General features: G+C 33.3%; 2 protein-coding genes across 2 annotated transcripts in view; both read left to right on the forward strand.

Annotated features, from left to right (window-relative positions):
* LOC125818605 (histidine decarboxylase-like) overlaps nucleotides 1-1,646 on the forward strand; it is a 65,259-nt gene extending 63,613 nt beyond the window's left edge. The window contains exons 2-4 of the mRNA XM_049498115.1: nucleotides 556-749; nucleotides 845-981; nucleotides 1,068-1,646. Of these exons, the coding sequence (XP_049354072.1) occupies nucleotides 629-749; nucleotides 845-981; nucleotides 1,068-1,646 (837 nt within the window). The 5' untranslated portion in view covers nucleotides 556-628. The remainder of the gene's footprint in view (nucleotides 1-555; nucleotides 750-844; nucleotides 982-1,067) is intronic.
* Nucleotides 1,647-5,016: 3,370 nt separating this feature from the next.
* Nucleotides 5,017-8,968, forward strand: LOC125818546 (histidine decarboxylase-like). Its single transcript, XM_049498038.1, has 5 exons — nucleotides 5,017-5,298; nucleotides 7,302-7,780; nucleotides 7,872-8,065; nucleotides 8,167-8,303; nucleotides 8,390-8,968. Exons 1-5 carry the CDS (start codon nucleotides 5,017-5,019, stop codon nucleotides 8,966-8,968), a joined length of 1,671 nt encoding a protein of 556 aa, XP_049353995.1.
* The last annotated feature ends 12,566 nt before the right edge of the window (nucleotides 8,969-21,534 follow it).

Below are 21,534 nucleotides of genomic sequence, written 5' to 3' on the forward strand. Positions count from 1 at the left end.
ATTGCCCATGACACCGAGAAGTTTAGCGATGACACCTAGAAGTTTAGCGCGACGAAGATTGTTTCCGAATGTGGAGAACAAGAAACAGAAGGTGGAACAATCAGGCGCAGGGCCAAGGAAGAACTTACAACCTGAAGTGATGGAACCTGGTTTCAAGAATGATGGTCCTTCTTTGGACACTATCTTGGTCAATTATTTGGACACACTTACACAACGAGTCAATTTTCATTTAGGTTATCCAGTCAACATATGTTACGATCACTATGCAACTTTAGCACCACTTTTGCAGTTTCACTTAAACAATTGTGGTGATCCTTTTCTTCAAAACACTGTCGATTTCCATTCAAAAGACTTTGAAGTGGCAGTTTTGGATTGGTTTGCACAACTTTGGGAAATTGAAAAGGATCAATATTGGGGTTATGTTACCAATGGTGGCACTGAAGGCAATCTCCATGGAATTTTGTTAGGGTAAGTTGATATATTGACATAAGTAAACATAATTTAATAACTTCTATTATTTCGGCCTTCTTAATTTTTTTTAATATCATTTTACAGGAGAGAGTTACTTCCTGAAGGAATATTATATGCATCAAAAGACTCTCACTACTCGGTCTTCAAAGCTGCAAGAATGTATAGAATGGATTCGGAAACAATCAACACATCAGTAAACGGAGAGATGGATTATTCAGATTTAAGAGAAAAGTTGCTTCAAAATAAGGACAAACCAGCAATTATAAATGTCACAATTGGTATATACCTACTTCAACTTTTATCCTTGTTCTTTTTTTCTTTTATGGACTTAGTCATCTTACGACTTTTCCCTTGATGGTTCTTTTAATTATAGGAACTACTTTCAAAGGAGCTATTGATGATGTTGATGTTATTCTTGAAACACTCAAAGATTGTGGCTATTCACAAGATAGGTTTTACATCCACTGTGATGCTGCACTATGTGGTCTTATGACCCCTTTTATAAACAATGTGAGTTTCACTTCTTACTTATACTTACAATTTCTTGAGTAAATTTGAGAGCAACATTCTTATAATTCTTTGTGCAATTTGAACAGATGATTAGTTTCAAGAAGCCAATTGGAAGTGTCACAATTTCTGGACACAAGTTCCTAGGATGTCCAATGCCTTGTGGTGTCCAAATAACAAGAAAAAGCTATATCAATAATCTCTCAACAAATGTGGAGTACATTGCCTCTGTGGATGCCACTATTTCTGGAAGCCGTAACGGTTTAACTCCAATTTTCTTGTGGTATAGCTTGAGCGCAAAAGGTCAAATTGGCCTGCAAAAGGATGTTAAAAGATGTCTCGACAATGCTAAATATTTGAAAGATCGTCTTCAAAAAGAAGGGATAAGTGTCATGCTAAATGAGCTTAGCATCATAGTTGTACTTGAAAGGCCTCGTGACCATGAATTTGTCCGACGTTGGCAACTTTCATGCGTCAAAGATATGGCACATGTTATTGTTATGCCAGGCATCACACGAGAAATGCTTGACAATTTCATCAGTGAATTAGTGCAACAAAGAAAACAATGGTACCAAGACGGAAAAACGGAGGCTCCTTGTGTTGGAGAGGATATTGGTGCGCAAAATTGTGCATGCACTTATCATAAGATTGAAAACATTAGTTCTTAGAAAACAAAGAAGACAAGATATAATCTTCCTCTTTAATATTGGAATTTCTTAGAGCTCCCTAATTTGTTTATATGTCTTCCATAAAGATGACATTTATTAACTTCATTTTGATTCCCACATTGAAAGTGAATTTTATACATACCTCATTGTACCACCTGACTATACAATTGTAATTTTCTTAATAATTTTTTTTTACGTAATACTCTTTTATCATCTTTAATTTGTGTAGCATTAATTTACTCTTAATATATAACTAGTGAACTTAGCCGCGCTTTGCGCGATCATAAATAGCTCGTTAATTAAATTCGCCAAATAACTAATTTTTAGAATAGTTGAGTATTACAAATATTCTAAAGATTCTTTGTAGTGTTTAATCCAAATATATCAAATTTTAAGTCTTAATTAAGTTTATTATTAGTACTTAAATTTTATACCTTTTGTAATTTTAAATCGCTTGAGAACTTTCGATCTTATGAATTTTTTTTCCCTAAAATTATTCTCCTTATTTTAATAAGAAAAGTAAGTTTAAGGGAAAAGAGTCTGAAAAATACTCCAACTTTGGTCGAATTTGCTGTTACGATACCAAACTTTATGGAGGACCTTTTACCCCCTACGCTATTTAATAATGTATTTTAAAGGTATATATGTGCCCACGTGGACACGTTACTATTTATAATATTGTAATATTTATGATGTCCACGTGGACACATATATATCTTTAAAATACACTATTAAATAGTGCAGGGGGTAAAAGGTCATTTCCAAAGTTCGGTATTGTTACAACAATTTTTATCAAAGTTCGAATATATTTCAGACCTTTTTCCCTAAGTTTAATTTAATAAGTTGAACTCTTTATGGATATGTTTGTCTACACATAATTTTTTAATTCTGAAATATACATAAGCTTAATTTAAATATATTTAATAAATATTTTTGTACGGAAAATGATGTTTTTTTTTTAATTTCTATTTTTTGTTCCTTTAAACAAAAGATTTTTATTTTTATGATATCAACTATATATATATATATATATTCGAAAGTTATTGTTCTTTTGTTTAGTAATAATTAGTTGTTTTTTCATCTTTCACTAATTTTAGCTTATGAAATATTTGTAAATCATTTTCTATCTTGACTAATTTTTACTACAATTATAATATACTACCTATTATTTATATAAAAATGAATAGATTGAAAGATACATAGTCTCAATTACACAAAGAATATAAAGTACTCAAATAAATTAAACTCAAACTATTTATATGTATTAACTAAAAATACTCCTTTAAACTTATCTATATTTTAGTTAATATTTCTAAATTATTCTAAAAAGTAAACATAAACAAAAATTGTGGAATTTCCTAATTCTCAAAATTGATTTCATTATTCACAATTTTTCATTAGAACAAAAGAATTAACTTTTGTGAAGAAAAAAAAATATATACAATGTTGAAACAATAAAAAAAATCTTGAAGGATAATGAACAAAACGATTCAAGCCTTCACAGTTAAAAATAATTTACCTGAAATTTCAAAAATATTATTTAGTGTAAGAATAAATTAAAATTAAATAAATAAATAAATGAATATTTGTTGGAGTACCAAAGAAAATTAGAATAAATTAAAATAAAACAAATAAATAAAAGAATCTTTATAGGAATACTTAAGAAAATTATCCTAGCCTCTAATATTTAATTTGTACATAGTGTCAATATTCACCATTGAAGATTAATGGACAAAAACAATAATGTAGGGGTTCCTTTTCCTAGTGGGTCTATCAAACTTAAACTTAAATCCCCAAATACTGTCATATGTTCATCTTATCTTTCACTGTAAACAATAAAGATTATTTACAAAAAATATATATGCATAGAATAATAAGTATAGTAAAATCACCAATAATGAGGAAAAAAGCAACAAAACAAAAAAAAAAAGAATAGAAAGGAATACTGCAAATAAAAGAGATCAAACAAGCTGAAATGAAAAGAGTAACATGGGTGAAATATTGTACTCACCAAGATTGAATTTGAATTACCAAAATTGTCATATACTCATCTTATCTTCTGATAAACAATAGAAATTAGTCACAAATAATCTATATATTATAAAATTAGACACAATCAAAGTGATGCAATTTGGTAACATAAATTAGATATTGTACTCGTCAAGATTGAATTTTGAATTCCCAAAATTGTCATATGCTCATCTTATAAACAATAGAAGTTAGTCACAAATAATCTATAATTCTATATATTATAAAATTAAACATAACCAAAGTGATGTACTTTAGTATAAATATAATGAAGAAAGGAAAAGAGAAAAAGAAATTCTTACATTGGTGAAGATGACATGCTCTAGTATTTGTAGTAATCAATAAACTTTTAACTATTAAATAATATAAATTAAAAGAGTAATGTAGTAATCAATACAATTGTAACTTATATTGGTAATTAGTGTCTTAATTGTAACTTAGTAATACTTTTAAGAAGGAATAGAGAAAGGTTTTAGGAAAAGTGATTAATGGTGTTAAATGGTGAACAAAATAAATAAAATTATCTTTAATTTCTACAAAATATTTAGGCAAGAAAATAAGGAAAAAGACACAAAATCTAGTGAGAGAAAAAAGAGAGGATGAGTTGAAAACGTAAAAAGGAGTAATGGTAAGAAATTAAGCAAGGAGATTAGGAGAAGACATGGTGACCATTGCAATTCTTCAATAATATATAGAATAATTAACAATTAATGTAATAGCTTATTATAGACAATAAAGTAATATGGTCATTAAAAAATTAATGGAACTTCATAAATAAGATGGAATATGGTTGATATTTTGATTTAAAAATAAGATAAAATATATTTTAAAAAAAAGAGAAAAAAAAAAAATAGCAATGGAGGCCTTAGAGAGGTGCCACATCACCTTTTCTACATTTGGCTTTATATTATATATAGATTGGAACAAGATTATACCTGATGGATGTATGTAATTAATGCATTTATATCTTAATGTTTAATCTTTCAATATTGTCTCGTAGTTTTTTAAGAAGTCTTTTAGGATTTATAATACATATATCTGGTAAATTGTGATATGTTTGGTTTTATATTTTGAATAGTACAAATAGAGATGTACGTATTTGACGATTGTAATCATCTCAAGTGGTCTTAAGTAGCCTAATATAACTTGAGCATTCTCTAATAAAAAAATATTCTACTTCTATATTTCCTACAAATTGGTATCAGAGTAGTTTTTCGTTCTTAATCTAGAGTTAGTGAAGAAAAAATTATGGAATCTAAATTAAATGAAGGTGCTAATTCTTCAGTTGTTCTTACTCCATTTTTTGAAGGAAATGATTTTGAATATATACTGAAAGATAAGAATGAGAATGCATTTGAAAGGTGAAGGTTTGTGGACTATTATTGCAAGTGGCTATGAAGAGCCAAAAAATGATAGCAAACTTTCAGCAGTAGAGATGAAAAATCTTGAGGCTGAGAATCATCAAGATGCAAAAACCTTGAGCAAAATTCAAATGGGAGTCTCAAAAGCATATTTCGCAAAAAGTGCTACTTGTGAGACTGCAAAGCAAGCTTGGGAGTCTCTGAAAGATGAGGTGTACGGTGACGAAAAGAAACTCCCTATAAATCTTCAAACTCTTAGAAGAGTGTTTCAAAATTTGAAAATGATAGAATCTGAAAAAATAGATAAATATTGCACAAGAGTCATGAATATTGTTAATGAAATGAGAAACCATGGTGATGATATTTCTGACCAACAAGGTGTGGAAACTTTTTTAACTAGTGCCATAGAGAATTATGAATATATTGTTGCTATAATTGAGGAGACAAAATATATTTCTAAGCTTTCCATCAAAGAGCTAGTTAGATCATTTCGTGCACACGAGAAGCGAAGATTTTTTCGTGAAGATCAACCCAAAGAAGTGGCTTTTCAGTCTAGAACCAACGAGAATTCTCAAAATTTCTCAAAAAATCAACAAATAATGAAGTACGGTCCAAAAAGGAAGCAGGATCGTGGTGGCACTACTAAGAAGGTTGAAGACAAAAGTGAGAAAAGTACTAGTCTTTTTTGTAAAATTTGTAAAAGGACTAATCAGAATGCAGAAAAATATTCGCACAAAGGCAAGTCCTATTGTAATTTTGTTATAAAGTCTGACCACATTGAGAAGGATTGCTGATACAAGCAACACGAGCAAGCAAATTTCTATGAAGGAAAAAAAGTAAAAAAAATAATATTTTCTTTACTTCTCAATCTGATGCTTCAGCAAAAAGCATGATTTGTATATTGATAGGGTTGCAGCAATCATATGATTTTTTTTCAAAAGAAAAAGGACGTCTTTAACCTTGTAAATAGTTGTATTACCCATCCTTTTGAAGTTTGAGAATTCCAATTGCATGAAGCAAAGACAAAAACGCACACACATTTTTAAAGTTTAAATCATAATTAGTGTGAACAGAGTATAAAAAATAATTGAAAAAGACCAATTAAAATGTTGACTCGTGTCTTTGAAAAGCTCCGGCTATTTTTCTCCGCTGACCAATTCTCGAATCTTTAGTTAGCTTTTAATTGTATTATTTTTTCTTTCAATTTTTCAATTATTGACGTTTGGAGCTACATGTTTGGTGATTCATAGAGTGAAGTACACAAATGATTTTTTTTTCCACCATCACTCTTTTTAGATCAGGGAAAAATCAAGCCCGTCTATTACACGAAAAATTTCAACTTTAATAAGTTCGAAACATAAAAAAAGCAAAAAATATGAGAGCTCCCGAGAGAGACTTAACAAAAAACTCGTCTATTTATTTTACTTTAAAAATTAAATCCATCCCTATTATTTTAAACAATAGACTTAATCCTCCTCTTATCTCAATTGAGTTTTTCAAAAAATTCATGTGGTATATAGTATATGCTACTATACTTTATCTTCTTTTTTCTTTTCTAATTTACGTTTTAATACTCTTTTTTTTTTTTTTTCATTTTCATTGTACGTAGTGGACCTACGTATGGAGCAAATAAATTTTGTGGAGTAAACAATTTAGTAGAGTAACATATTAGTGGTTGTAGTTGGATTTATAGTGGCTACTACCAGAAGTGGTATAATTCTATTAAGAAAGAATGAATTGTTTAAACCAATATTAGCATGTTTATTTTGATTTGGCTTCCCATTAATCTCACCTACTCATTCATAATTGATTAATATGTGCTTATATAGTTGAGCAGTCACTTTCAAACACAGGGTCAAGACGGATAAATTGAAGAAACTAACACGAAAAAGAGAAGGAAATTAAGAGAAAAAAGGTAGTTGGTGTACACACGCTTCATCTTTTAGAGCTATATATATATAAGTACCCCCAAGACATATTAACACAAATATTCAGTCAGCAATCACTCTCCATTCTAATACATTAGAAAACATTTTTTAATTATTATATAAATTTGTGCTTCTCAAGAATGGGTAGCCTTTCACTTGAAATGGTACGTACTCTTCATGTAATTTGTTACATGCACAAACATCTTCACAAATCACAATTTGTTTCATTCCAAAAGAGCTATTATTTTGCAAAAAAAATGTTGTACCTTACCACTATTTGCATGTTAGATATTTTGTTTACTTAATTATATCTTAAATTGAACTATGATATTTGACAGGATTTTCAGCCATCACCAATGACACCGAGAAGTTTAGCGATGACACCTAGAAGTTTAGCGCGACGAAGATTGTTTCCGAATGTGGAGAACAAGAAACAGAAGGTGGAACAATCAGGCGCAGGGCCAAGGAAGAACTTACAACTTGAAGTGATGGAACCTGGTTTGAAGAATGATGGTCCTTCTTTGGACACTATCTTGGTCAATTATTTGGACACACTTACTCAACGAGTCAATTTTCATTTAGGTTATCCAGTGAACATATGTTATGATCACTATGCAACTTTAGCACCACTTTTGCAGTTTCACTTAAACAATTGTGGTGATCCTTTTCTTCAAAACACTGTCGATTTCCATTCAAAAGACTTTGAAGTGGCAGTTTTGGATTGGTTTGCACAACTTTGGGAAATTGAAAAGGATCAATATTGGGGTTATGTTACCAATGGTGGCACTGAAGGCAATCTCCATGGTATTTTGTTAGGGTAAGTTCATATATTTACCTGAGTTTATATCTATAATATAATAACTTCTATTGTTTCAGTGCTCTTACACTTCTAAACATTACTTATGTAGGAGAGAGCTACTTCCGGAGGGGATATTATATGCATCGAAAGACTCTCATTACTCAGTCTTCAAAGCTGCAAGAATGTACCGAATGGATTCAGAAACAATCAACACATCAGTAAATGGAGAGATGGATTATTCAGATTTAAGAGCAAAGTTACTTCAAAATAAGGACAGACCAGCAATTATAAATGTCACAATTGGTATATACCTACTCCAACTTTTATCCTTTTTCTTTTTTTTCTTTAACGGACTTAATTAGTCATCTTACGACTTTTTCTCTTGATGGTTCTTTTAATTATAGGAACTACGTTCAAAGGAGCTATTGATGATGTTGATGTTATTCTTGAAACACTCAAAGATTGTGGCTATTCACAAGATAGGTTTTACATCCATTGTGATGCAGCACTATGTGGTCTTATGACCCCTTTTATAAACAATGTGAGTTTCACTTCTTACTTCTAATTACAATTTCTTGAGTAATTTTGAGAGCGACATTCTAATAGTTCTTTCTGCAATTTCAACAGATGATTAGTTTCAAGAAGCCAATTGGAAGTGTCACAATTTCTGGCCACAAGTTCCTAGGATGCCCAATGCCTTGTGGTGTCCAAATAACAAGAAAAAGCTACATCAATAATCTCTCAACAAATGTGGAGTACATTGCTTCTGTGGATGCCACTATTTCTGGTAGCCGTAACGGTTTAACTCCAATTTTCTTGTGGTATAGCTTGAGCGCAAAAGGTCAAATTGGCCTGCAAAAGGATGTTAAAAGATGTCTCGACAATGCTAAATATTTGAAAGATCGTCTTCAAAAAGAAGGGATAAGTGTCATGCTGAATGAGCTTAGCATCATAGTTGTACTTGAAAGGCCTCGTGACCATGAATTTGTCCGACGTTGGCAACTTTCATGCGTCAAAGATATGGCACATGTTATTGTTATGCCAGGCATCACACGAGAAATGCTTGACAATTTCATCAGTGAATTAGTGCAACAAAGAAAACAATGGTACAAAGACGGAAAAGCAGAAGCTCCTTGTGTTGGAGAGGATATTGGTGCTCAAAATTGTGCATGCTCTTACCATAAGATTGACTACATTAGTCCTTAGAAGATAAACAAGACAATATAATCCAGTAATTTAATTTGTTGCTGTTCATATGTCTTCCAAAGAGATGACATTTTGTAACTCTTATTACTACATTCTTTTATTTACAACATTGAAAGTCAATTGTATACATGATATATTGTACTTCTGGATGATATATATAACTGAAATATTTTTTAATTAAAAATTCTTTACACTCTTTTATGATCTTTGTGTACTATTAACTTACTGTTAATTTGTGATTAAAATAAGATTATGAATGATGGAAATTGAGATGTGCATGCATACACATACTTAGAATATAGTAAGAAAAAATACGTACAAATTTGTTCTGCTGTCTTTATATTGACTATGGTCCTTGCATATTTAAATTAAATTTTGTATTATTATCATAATATATGACTAGTGAGTGGATCAAACACGGACAATTTCAGAAAAGTCACATAACAACATCCAACTTGGCTAGTATATATATATATAATATGGTGAGAAGTCTATAGTGTTCATCATCTCTCATTACTACATACATACATATACATACATATATAGAAAGGAGAGGGGAAAAGACATAGATTCCCCCTTGAACTTGTATCGATAATTATTAAAGTAAAAAATAAAATAAAATATTTCTTAAACCCCACCCCCACATCTCTTCTTCCTCACACCCCGCCATCCTCATCTTCTTCACACCCCATTAAGCTTAAAATAAACCAATAACAAGAGACAACCAAGAAATAAATTACTTCAAAAAGGAGTTAAATTTTGGGAGGTTTCAATCGATGGGGCTTTGGTGGACGTTTTTAAATATTGAGTGATCGATTGAAAATGGGAAGAAACTTATTTTTCTATTATCTCTATATTTTAAGAAATTTCCAGGAAGAACATGGAAAAATAGCAAAGAATGTATGCCCAAATTTGAAAAATCTGAAAAATATTTACAACTATAAGCTGCAACAAATAACAATGAATGCTTAGTTTCCATGACCAATCAATGGAAGAAATTGAAGCAACCTTCTTGTGGGTACATTTTGGAATGGAAAATTTTTTTCACTCCAGAATCAACTCCAGATTGCGGGCAATTTCCTTGGTGGTCATTACTAAAAGTTTCTTCTTTACCATTTTGCAATGAAGAAGCTAGAGTTAGTAGAGAGTTTTAATAATTGATTAGGACTTAATTAGTGTAAAATATAATTAATAAAATAAAAGTTAAGTAATAAAGAAAAGAAAGTAAAAAAAATATAATTTCTGATATGGCGTTGATGTGGCAGCGAGTGTAATACACCACTTACTATGAGAGTGGTGTTGCACATAGCAGGGTGGTATTAAATTCAATTTTAAATAATAAAGGTGTGTAATAAGTCGTCATGATAGTTAAAGCGTGTAAGTGACTTTTCGAGACAAGTTTATGGGGAATCCTTTTCCCAAAGGAGAGTTTGAACTCCTTTTTTAATTGGAGTTGGGGGTATTTTCGGGTTTTTATTTAAGTGTTGTATAAGCTTAATTGTACAGTCATATGTTTAGATTGTACTATACTTCAAATTTCCAAAAAAATCGGTCCCTTTTAAAAAGTACCAAATTTGTCATCAATATTAACCAGCTGCTATATATAATGGTATTTCAGGTACTCAACTTCTTCTTTTTTTGTTTAGATTGTTTAGTTTTTTTTTTTTTTTTTTTGGCATTTTAGCATATGGGCCTTTTGTTGGATTTAGATTTTCTTGAAAAGAGATGCTGACTTTTACACAAGTTTTGTATGCTTTCAATTTTACCAATCAGAAATGGCAGAAAATACACCTGAAATGACAATTTTTTGAAGGAGAGAGGCTCATTCTGCATATTTAATTTATTTATCGAATTAATATGAATGTTTTCTTCTCCGGTAAGATTATTTTTGAGCGATTTTGAGATTTTAGGAAATGGGTTTAAAGGGGATTTCAAGATTCAGTAGGACTTTCGTAAACTTAAGTAGCATTACTTTAATTGATGTTTTCTGGGTGTAATTCGAAGTAAAAAGAGAACAAACCCAAATTATCTTTCCCTGACTCTACTTGTGGAATTTCACTGGATTTATTGTTATTGTTGGCTTTTGTATGTGAAAGAACTACGGGATGGTGCCAAAGCCAGTGTTTGATGTCTTACATCACATGTTTATTGTTATTTCAGTTTGATGTTAAGTGGCATATGCCAATGATCCTGGTCAGCTAATTAATTTTTTGTCATGTGCATGCAGAGTGAAAAAGAGAGAATAAAGCTAGACACCGAAACAAAGGTGAATTGGATGACCACTTCTTATAAACTACTCATGTTCTTTAGTTCTTTTCTTCCAACCTTACATTCTTTTCATCTTATTGATGCATGATTCCATCAGGCAAATTATGTCATTTAATCTCTCTTTCTTGGGTGTGCAATTGATGTAACTTATTTAATTTGTTGGTAATCGACATACCAAACTTCAATTTATACTTTGGAGTTAATCTAGCATTGATCAAATGATGTTTTTTGTTCCTGTTTATATGAACTGAAACAATTAACCTGCAATGTTGGGTCGTGCTCAGCACGGGCGTTCTTATGTATACTACTCCCTCCGTCCTATTTTATGTGAGGTAGATTGACTCAGCATAGAGTTTAAGAAAGTAAGGAAATTTTTTAAAACTTGTGGTCCAAAATGAATGATAACAATTTGTGTGGTTATAAATCATTTCATTAAAGGTAAAATAGACATTTTATAGTTAAATTGTTATTTAATATAAAAATATTCATTCTTTTGAAACTAACTAAAAAAAAAGTAAATCATATAAATTGAGACAAAGGGAGTAGTACTTTTACAATGAGAGTTTGGTGGGGTCAAAAGTCCACTTCGACGTCATTTAATTGCCCTTGGCATTTCAAATGGACTGTTATTTTTTTTTTGTTTTTAAAAATAAATTGTCTTAGAAATCGAACTTATGTTCAGTAGGGATAAATTATTTAAAGAAAATGGAATATAACTTATGAAATTTTATGGTGCAGAAATATGAATTTATTCATCTTTAAATAATTATTTATCTCTAAGAATAAAAATTAAAGAAAATAGGGCAAAGTGCAAATAACCCCCTACAACCACAATCCAAATCAAAAATACAAATCTCGATTTTGCTTAAATTATGCCAAGTTGCGATAGGAAAAAAAAGTATTCATCACTTATCCCTTTAGCCGACCTAGGGTTTTCTCTTGTGGCTCCTATGTAGGCAGCAGCTGTGAAGCTATACAGCCATTGGACGACCTCCTTTCGAGACTGTCCAGCCAGCCCCACCACCCAAAACCATCACATATGCCATCCTTTTCAATTCCAATACTATAAAATCCTAAACAATTTGTCCTAATTAACTCAAAAACAATCGTAAAATCAATTGAAATAATTCATGGAGAGTCTACTATCACATTTTCAATGGAGGAGAGGCAAAACTTTATGATCGAAGAGGGATTACATCAAGCAGTGGTGTTTAAATTATCCCATGGTGCGCCAAATTTGAAGGTATTAAGGTCAATTTTACTGAAACATCTTGGTACCAAGGGCAATTGTTTAATTGGCTTACTTGCTCCAAAACAAATTTTGTTGATGTTTGATCAATATGAAGATTATGTACTAGTTTTTTCTCGCTCAGTTAATTATCTTCTCTACAATGGAGAGGAGCACCAATGTAGTCATTAGGCAACTAATATATTATTGTTAATACATTCTAATAAGCAAAGTGTGAAAGTAATGCAAACCATCAATTAATTAGAAGAAAAATAGTCGAGAAAAACCTAAAAGCTGCACGGAAAACCTAAAACTTTGCCATCGGAAAGTCATGGCCATGATGGCCGTTGGACAGCCTCCACCTATGGAGGTTGGACCAACCATCAGTACAAAAGTAATAGACAAACCAACATATGCCTGCACCATCAAACCAACACACCTTTCTTGCGAACCAGTACCTCTAAAACAAATTTCCTACTTGCATGGGGAGCCTCATATTGTTTGGGAAGAAGATGAAGTAAATCAAATGATAATCAATGAAGATCTCCAGTATGCAATTATAGGAAAATTCTCTTATGGATGACGAAGATACAGGAACTAAGGAGATTGATTCCGAAACAGTGTGACCTGAAATGAGAGGTTAATATTGGGTTGTTAAGCAACAAATATATCCTAATTAGAGCCACACTGTTAGAAGGTTACGTAAATCTGTTATCCAAGCCTCAATTCTACATCACGCACAAACATTGTTCCTGTCCAATGCGAACCTTGAAGTGGGATCCACTATTTGATCCAGTGGAAGAGATGTCTATAACAATTGCATGTATATCGTTTCCATCATTACCACCAAATTTCTTTGGGAATGAGGCTATTTTTTCACTTGCAGCAGCAGTGGGAAAGCCTCTACAAGTGGACTTAGCAACACAAAATAAGACTAGGCCTAGTTGTGCGAGAGTGAAGGTGGAGGTAGATCTTCTGGGGAATTTTCCTAAAAGAATCAACATAGGAATGGAGACCAAAACTGGAGAGATAAGAGAGAAGTGGATTACTATTAGGTATGATTATGTACCCAAATATTGTAAATCCTGCAAGTACAAGGGCACAATGAGCAGAAATGTTTTGTACTTCATCCAGAACTATACCAATAAGAAGAGGGGGAGAAACAAGAGAACAATATGAAAGAAAGGGAGAAGGGAATTCAGAGATTGGATTCGGTGACACAGAAGGAACAAGAGGTGAAAGAAATGATACACATAAACCACGGAAAACTAAGTGACAACAATGACTTCCAAGAACAAAGGGGGAAAAAGGGTTATGGTACGGGAAGACAAATGACAAAAGGAGAAGCAAAATATTGGTATCCTAGACCTCAACAAACTAGAATTAGTGAGGTCACTACTACAAACAAGTTTGGAGCATTAGAAGGTGAAAACAAGGAAGAATCACATAAAAAAGGGTTTTGGTAGAAAAGAAGAAGAGAAGGGGAACCCGATAAAGGAACAAGTACAGGGAACAACACAATACGAGGAAAGGAACAGTAAAACAAAGGTGAACAATACACAAAACACTTCTATTGAGAAAGATGATGCTCAAAGTGCAATCAAAGATATACTTAATTTATTAGATGAATCAGAGCAGTCAGTGAAAAGGATGAATGATAAAGAAAAAGAGGCAGATGGGGACAATGAGAAGGAAATGGAAAACGAAGCTGACACAACAGAGCATCCAGATGTTGGCGATAGTTAGATAAGAGAGACATGTATTTCACAAATCCATCATGTAACAATACCACCTCCAAAGATAGATAAACTCTCTGAGCAGAAAAGAAAAGAAATACAGGAAAGAGATGAAGATGAGAAAATGGAAAGAAACATTGATAACATAGGTAGAGAATGTGATCTTTCACCTAGGCAGACCAGTCATTTAAAAGGAAAAAGTAAAAAATGAGGGAAAACAGCTCATACCCATTCACAAATAAATACAAAGAGTAAAAAAGGGTCCATCTCAACTAATATTTAATGATTAGCAAATCTTTATTCTGGAACATTAGGTATGTTAGTGTCGCGCCCCGAGCCTACACCCTGGGCGGGACCGGCACCCGGAGACCATTTCTGGCCCCAAGCGAACCCTTGGCCTGGCTTTCTTAACTCAGCGGAAACCTAACTCAACAGAATAACTCACTGCAATGCAATATTACAAAACAACTTAACTTATAAAATATGGCCATAAAGGCAACTCGAATCTAAAAATAGAATATTTACATATATATATAGATGAGAGACACAAAACTAACGGACTGACTGTCTGTCTATGAAGCCTCTAAAATACTGAGATGGATGTTGGGACAGACCCCACAACATCCTAATAAAACCAAAAAAAAACTAAGAACACAAATAATTGAGTCCTCCGGAATGCAAGGAGGCTCACCACTGACTCTGGAGTGCTCAGCTGGATCAACGACGTGCAGGATGCTGATCTGGGGTACCTGAATCTGCATCATCAAACGATGCAGGCCAACTGGCATCAGTACATGGAATGTACGAGTATGCAAGATGGAAAACTAAGCAACAAAGGCTAGAAGGAAATCTGGAAGAAACTGAATAGCTTACCTGGCTCAACTCAACTCAACTTGACTGACTTCTTTCAATATAAGGCAATTTAAAACAAGTGCGATATAAAGAAAGACTGTTTAAAACATGCTATAAACTCTGCATGTATACAAAGATACAATAAGCCTGAAATGTATATAGAAATACAATGAACTGATGTATATAAAAATACAATAATCTCTGCATATGAAAATATAGTAACTGCTGTGGGAGCTTCTCTAACCGACAACCATCACATAAGAGCTATAATGATGATACAGCGATCGACCTCACGCTGCCAGAGCATCTTATACCTGGCCAAAAGTATAAGACCTGAACTGCCTAATGGATCCACTAGTCTAATATGAAAAGGATTCATCTAAAAAGTATGATCTTTTTCTTCCCATGGTGGCTAACATGGTTCTATGGGGGCTGTGGGTTCTTTGAACGCTCCCCCAATTCGGTGCTCGATACTACTCCCAAAAATGTACTGGCTCTTATGTTTTTAAAACATATTTATTCCTGCTGATATGAGATACTTACTCAAAACTAGCCCGAAGGCCCCTTTGGAAAATCTCAGTTTCCAACCTTATTCAAATGTAAAGACATTTCTTTAAAACTTCTTTGGGAATACATAGTTCCCTAATAACTTTGAGAAATGAACTCAACTTTAAACTCATGACTTAACTTGAAACTGAGACTCTTACTCGACTTGAAACTCTATACTCTTTTTCTTGACTTCTAACTTCACTTGACTTGGAACTATCTTTCCTTGAATCGGAATTATGAATTCAAGGTGTTCGATCACATGTTATGGAGGGATTCTTGAACTCTTAGGCGTACCTTGGAGTGTCGGAAACAACTGTAAAACATAGGTATAATACTTTGAAACATGCATGAGAAAGTGAGAAAAGAAATGGGGAAATTTGGCTGAGACATCAGATTTCTGGTGACACAGATGGCATCTACGGACGCCATCGACGGACCGTAGATGGACTTACGGTCCGTCCTGCAGGTCCGTAGATCACGTCAGAAACTTCCCCAGAATTCATTTAAATAAAATGACTAAGTGTTGACCTACGGTCCGGACTTACGGTCCGTAGGTCAAGTTACGGACCGTAGATCGTACCCGTAGATCGATGCCCCAAAAACCCAACTTCTGTCCCGATTGACGGTTGACCAGTACGGACCGTCAATCGATCTACGGTCCGTAGATCGGGGTCAACAACCAAAACTTGCTGAGAATTGATGGTGAATCAACTTCAAAAAGGGTCATAACTCTTAGAATCATAATTCCCTCAACATACAATAGATTTCAACTTGAATACACAACCCAATCATGTCTCACAACAAACAATAACTTCGACAACACCACCAACAACATCAACAACACCTAACAACTCCAACACTTCAACGACAAATTCCAATCTTTTCTCAATCATAGAATAAACTTAGTGTGTGTGAGGGAAATGATCAACCCACACGAAAACTCACATACCTTGATGGGGATCACCCCCGACGAAAATCCACAATGATCTTGTTGATCTCCTCTTTCTTCTCTTCTTCTTCTTCTTCTTCTTCTCCTTCTTCTCTTCTTCAATCTCAAGAACCCTAACTCTTTCTCTATCAAAAATGGGGCAAAATGGTCCAAAGATCAGCCTAATACAACAATTTGAGCTCAAAAGAAATGATTTGTTAAAGGACCAAAATGCCCTTAAATTTCCAGACGGATTTCCCTTCCAACTGCCCAACTTTTACAGGGCATAACTCCCTCATACGAACTCGGAATCGAGTAAACTCAGTGGCGTTGGAAAGATCGTTCCAAGGGCTTTCTAAACATAACTGGAACTACTCCTGTATCATCCCGAGTTAGTAGTTATGACTGCTCAAAGTTGGCCAAAAACTCACTGATTTCCACACTTAGCCAAATTTCCAGATTTTTAAATTTTCTCCAAAAATGACTATTTCCAAATTTCAAGCTCCTTCAAAGCCACTTCAAATTGTCGGATGTTACAGTTAGGACTCAAAAGGCTTTTGACATACTTATTGATTTGCATAACAAACATCATTACTCATATATTGCTCTTTTAGAGCCATTTCAAAGTCCTTCAGAGTTAGAAACATACAGAAGAAAATTGGGCATGCCAAATGCAAAGGTGAATTATGCAGCCAAAATATGGATGTTTTAGGAGGAAGATTGGGAAGAACAGAATGTCCTAGACTTTATGCAACAAATCACAATCAGATTCAAAAGAAGAGGCTAAAATGATTCAGAATCACAGCAGTTTATGCTAGATGTTTTGCATTGGAGAATTGGAATTATGGGAGGAATTGGAAGAGATAGCAGGAAACTCTACCATACCATGGCTGGTTGGAGGAGATTTTAACACTATTATGGATGAAGCTGAGAAATTGGGTGGCCTACCTGTCACACAGATGGAAATAGCAGATTTTGTTCAATGTGCAAATGCATGTGCATTAAATGAAATCAAGTTCAAGGGTAGTTCATACACATGGTGGATTGGCAGAATTGAAGGAGAGAGTATTTTCAAAAGACTTGATAGAGTATTTGGCAATAATGAATTGATGAGCTTAATACCAAACAGTGAGGTACATCATCTGATTAGGCAAGGGTCTGATCCTGCCCCCTTACATGTGATTGGTAAGTCTTTACAAGAGTTAGTACTAAAACCCTTTAGGTTTTTAAACTTCTGGACCAAACATAGTGAATTTAAGAAGGTTGTGAAAGATAACTGGAATGGGAAAGAGATTAATGGGAATCCGTTCATAGTGATTCATTGTAAGATGAAGAGAATCAAGTCTGCCTTAGCACAATGGAGTAGAAGTACCTTTGGAAATATTTTTCGAAGAATTGCCACTTTAGAAGACACCATTAAAGCTATGGAAATACAAATGGAGATTACACCAACAACAACCAACAGAGCTTCACTTCATAAGGCAGAAGTTGAGTTAAAAAAATATAGACATATAGAGGAGGAGTTTTGGAGGCAAAAGGCAGGTATGAAGTGGTTTAAAGAAGGAGATAGAAATACCAAGTTCTTTCATGCTTTTGTAAAAGGGAAGAGGAGAAAGTTACAAGTTATGGACATTCTTACTAACCAGGGGGACAAAATCTCTACTACTCAAAATATAAGGGAAGAAGCTGTAAATGTCTTTAGGGAGTAGTTCAGGGAGAATCAACAGACCACCAACTATGATATGCTGAAATACATCCCTACTTTAATAAATGAGGAACAAAATGCTGATATGAGAGGAATGCCTACAGAAGATGAGGTTAGAATGGGTTTTTAATCCAAGTGGAGAGAGTGCTAGTGGGTCAGATGGTTTTTCAGGTACATTACACATATCAATTTGGTGCTCATACCAAAGAAAGAGGTGGTAGAATCTTATGGGGACCTTAGGCCAATAAGTCTAAGCAATTTTGTCAACAAAATAATTTCAAGAATCATCTATGATAGAATAATGACAGTGCTCCCAGAAATTATATCAGCAAATCAATCAGGTTTTGTCAAAGGAAGAAGTATAACAGAGAATGTGTTGCTGGCCCAAGAGATAGTAAGAGACATAAATAGGAGAAATAAACTACACAATGTGGTGGTGAAGTTAGATATGGCAAAGGCATATGATAGGGTGTCCTGGAAATTTTTGGTGAGAGTGCTGAGAAAATTTGAATTCTCTGAAAGAATTATAGATATGGTAGTAAGACTGATTAGCAATAATTGGTATTCAGTCTTAATGAGTGGACAATCTTTTGGTTTCTTTCAGTCTTCCAGAGGGGTGAAACAGAGAGACCCATTATCTCCAACCTTATTCATAATTACAGTTGAGGTACTAGCAAAAGGACTCAACAGTCTATATGAAGATTCAGATTTCATGGGATTTGGGATGCCTAAATGGAGCCCTGAAATCAATCATTTATCATATGCAGATGACACTATACTCTTCTGTTCAGGACAATCATCCTCAATTAGAAAGATGATGCAGATTCTAAGGAATTATGAGATGGTCTTGTTGACACCTAATTTTGGACCTCCACATTATAGATTAATCATCGAGCTTCTTCAATTTCAAACAATTTAAAATAATTAGTTTCATAAATTTTCAAAAAATAAAATAAATTTGCAAGTTTTTAAATAGCCTATCACTTTTGTATTTTTTTTAATAATATATATGTTTTATATAATTATGTATGAAATAAGTATATCCTATAAATATTCGAAAATCATCCCAAAAGATTTTATGTTTTTAGTGTATTTTTAAAATGATGGCTATAATTTTGAATTAATTAGCTTTTATGAAATTCAAAATATTTTTCGAGTTATTTGTATGTAAGTTTTGTCAATTTTATAAAAATAAAAATAAATAATAAATACGTTTTTATAGTTATGTATATAATTAGTATATCTTATTTGAAGATCGTCTCAAAAGGTTTTAGTGTTCCTTTCAACTTCGCCAATTAGTTTAATTAATAGTTAACCTTTTAAAAATTGATTATTTTATTTGATTAAGATTAAGAAGCTCGTTAATTAATTAATATTAATTCGTTTTATTTAAATTTTAGCCGATTTCACTAATTAACTCAAATTGGCTAAGTCTTTAATTCTATGGCTATAATTGCAATCCAATGGGCCAAATTCTAAATTTCAATCTAAGCTTCTTTTTTTTTTTTCTTCCCACATACAAGACCACAATTGGGCCGATTTTCAACCAAATTGGGCCCAAACATTGACCCATTCAGCAGCCCACTCTTATTCCCAATTCCCAACCCAACATACAATACAAACCCAACCCAAATCCCTTCAATTCAATAACCCATTCCCAGCAGCATAATACATACAACAATTCCCAATTAACCAAAAGCAATACAATACATACAACAACAGCAAACAGTAGCCGAATGCCCCACCTCTGCGTTTTCTCTTCTTCTCCGTGTGAACCAGACAGCAGCAGGACGTGTTTTCTTCTCCCTCACGCGTCAACAAGCAACAACTCCCACAGCTTTATCTGCCATAGCCGCCCACCTTGATCTTGTCATCCAGATTTTAGGGGATTTCGGTTGAAATCTTGTACAAGCAGCAGTTCCTTGGTCCTTGGGAAAATTTGAATCAAAGATTGGATGGTAATTTTCGTTTCTGCCCTTGCCCTCGTCCAATTTTCATCGACCTAAATTGCCCCAACTTCCCCTATAAATAATTCTTTACATACAAGTGACAGGGGAGACGAAAAAAAATAAAATAAATTTGGATTTGAGGTCATACACGATAAATAAGTTGGCAAAAGAGTTTTAGAGTTTAGTTCTTAGACAATAATCACTCATACACTTGAAAACTTTACATCTAGCTTTTGAATCTAAGTTACGAGAAGATTGACGCTTGGATTTTCTTAGCTTGCTGTTCCTATTCGAAGTTCGTGGTAAAAGAATCGCTGCCCCTCAAGCTTGTTGTCGTCCAGTTCTCTGCCCCATAAAAGGTAATACTCGTCTTTGATTCACGCCTCTTTTGTGCCTAATGTAAGGACGATTTTCTTTTGATAGTTGTGTAGTGTTAGATGTTGGTATCCTGGGAGTGTCATGACTTACTGTTGGTTGCAAAACTTTGACATAAGCTTGTTTTGTTGATTCAACTATTCTTTTGGTTTGTTTTGCTCGAAGCTTTACTAATTCCGTATGGCATTGAGTCGGTTTCGTTCTATTTTTCTTCTTGTTATTCTAACTAGTATAAATCATGTGAGTTGCTTTTAAGAGTAAATTCCATAATCCACCTGATGGTTGCTGCACCTCTAAATCTCTTATTTAATAATGTTGATTACGTATCTTTCGTTATCGGGTAATTCGAGTTAACTTGAATCAATAAATTGGTCATTTCGAAATCTCTGGAGCATTTTCTTGTGTTAAACTCGCCTTATCAAAATGATCTATTATTGCTAGTTAGTTTCTCAGTTGTATGTCTTTATCATCTTCATCCGTAAATCATGCTAAAATTGAATCTTGCCATCCGTAATCAAGTTGGTTTTGAATGTCTCTTTCTTCCGCTTCTCTCAATTGCTTGGGATTTATTATCTCATTCGTGTAACACATCCTCCTTTATACTATCTCCTTCCCCCTTTGTCTGTTTCAAGAAGAAAAAATATTTTTTTTATGTCGGAAAAGCCTCATTAAGTGGCCGGTTCACTGTTAGTTGTTGAGTTGGTGATATATTGACACGGTTTTGATGTCAAATTAATGTTATGTTCTGTATTAGCATCATTGCTCTTCTACCCCTTTGTTTGGATTCACTTTTGCTATTTTACCTCTTATATGTCTGCCTTAAAGTCTTTGAGTCTGCATCTTTTATTCTTGCTGTCTTTTAACGTCATTCAATGTTGCTACTGCTAATGATGATTTTCTTTTCAAAATGACATCAGAATGTCAAAGCTAACTAATGTGGAATTTATATGTTGTTTTATCTATTATTTGTTGTTGT

This window comes from Solanum verrucosum, unplaced genomic scaffold (genome assembly GCF_900185275.1).
Source record: "Solanum verrucosum unplaced genomic scaffold, falcon-dt-bn FXZP01000363.1, whole genome shotgun sequence".
Taxonomy (NCBI): Eukaryota; Viridiplantae; Streptophyta; class Magnoliopsida; order Solanales; family Solanaceae; genus Solanum; species Solanum verrucosum.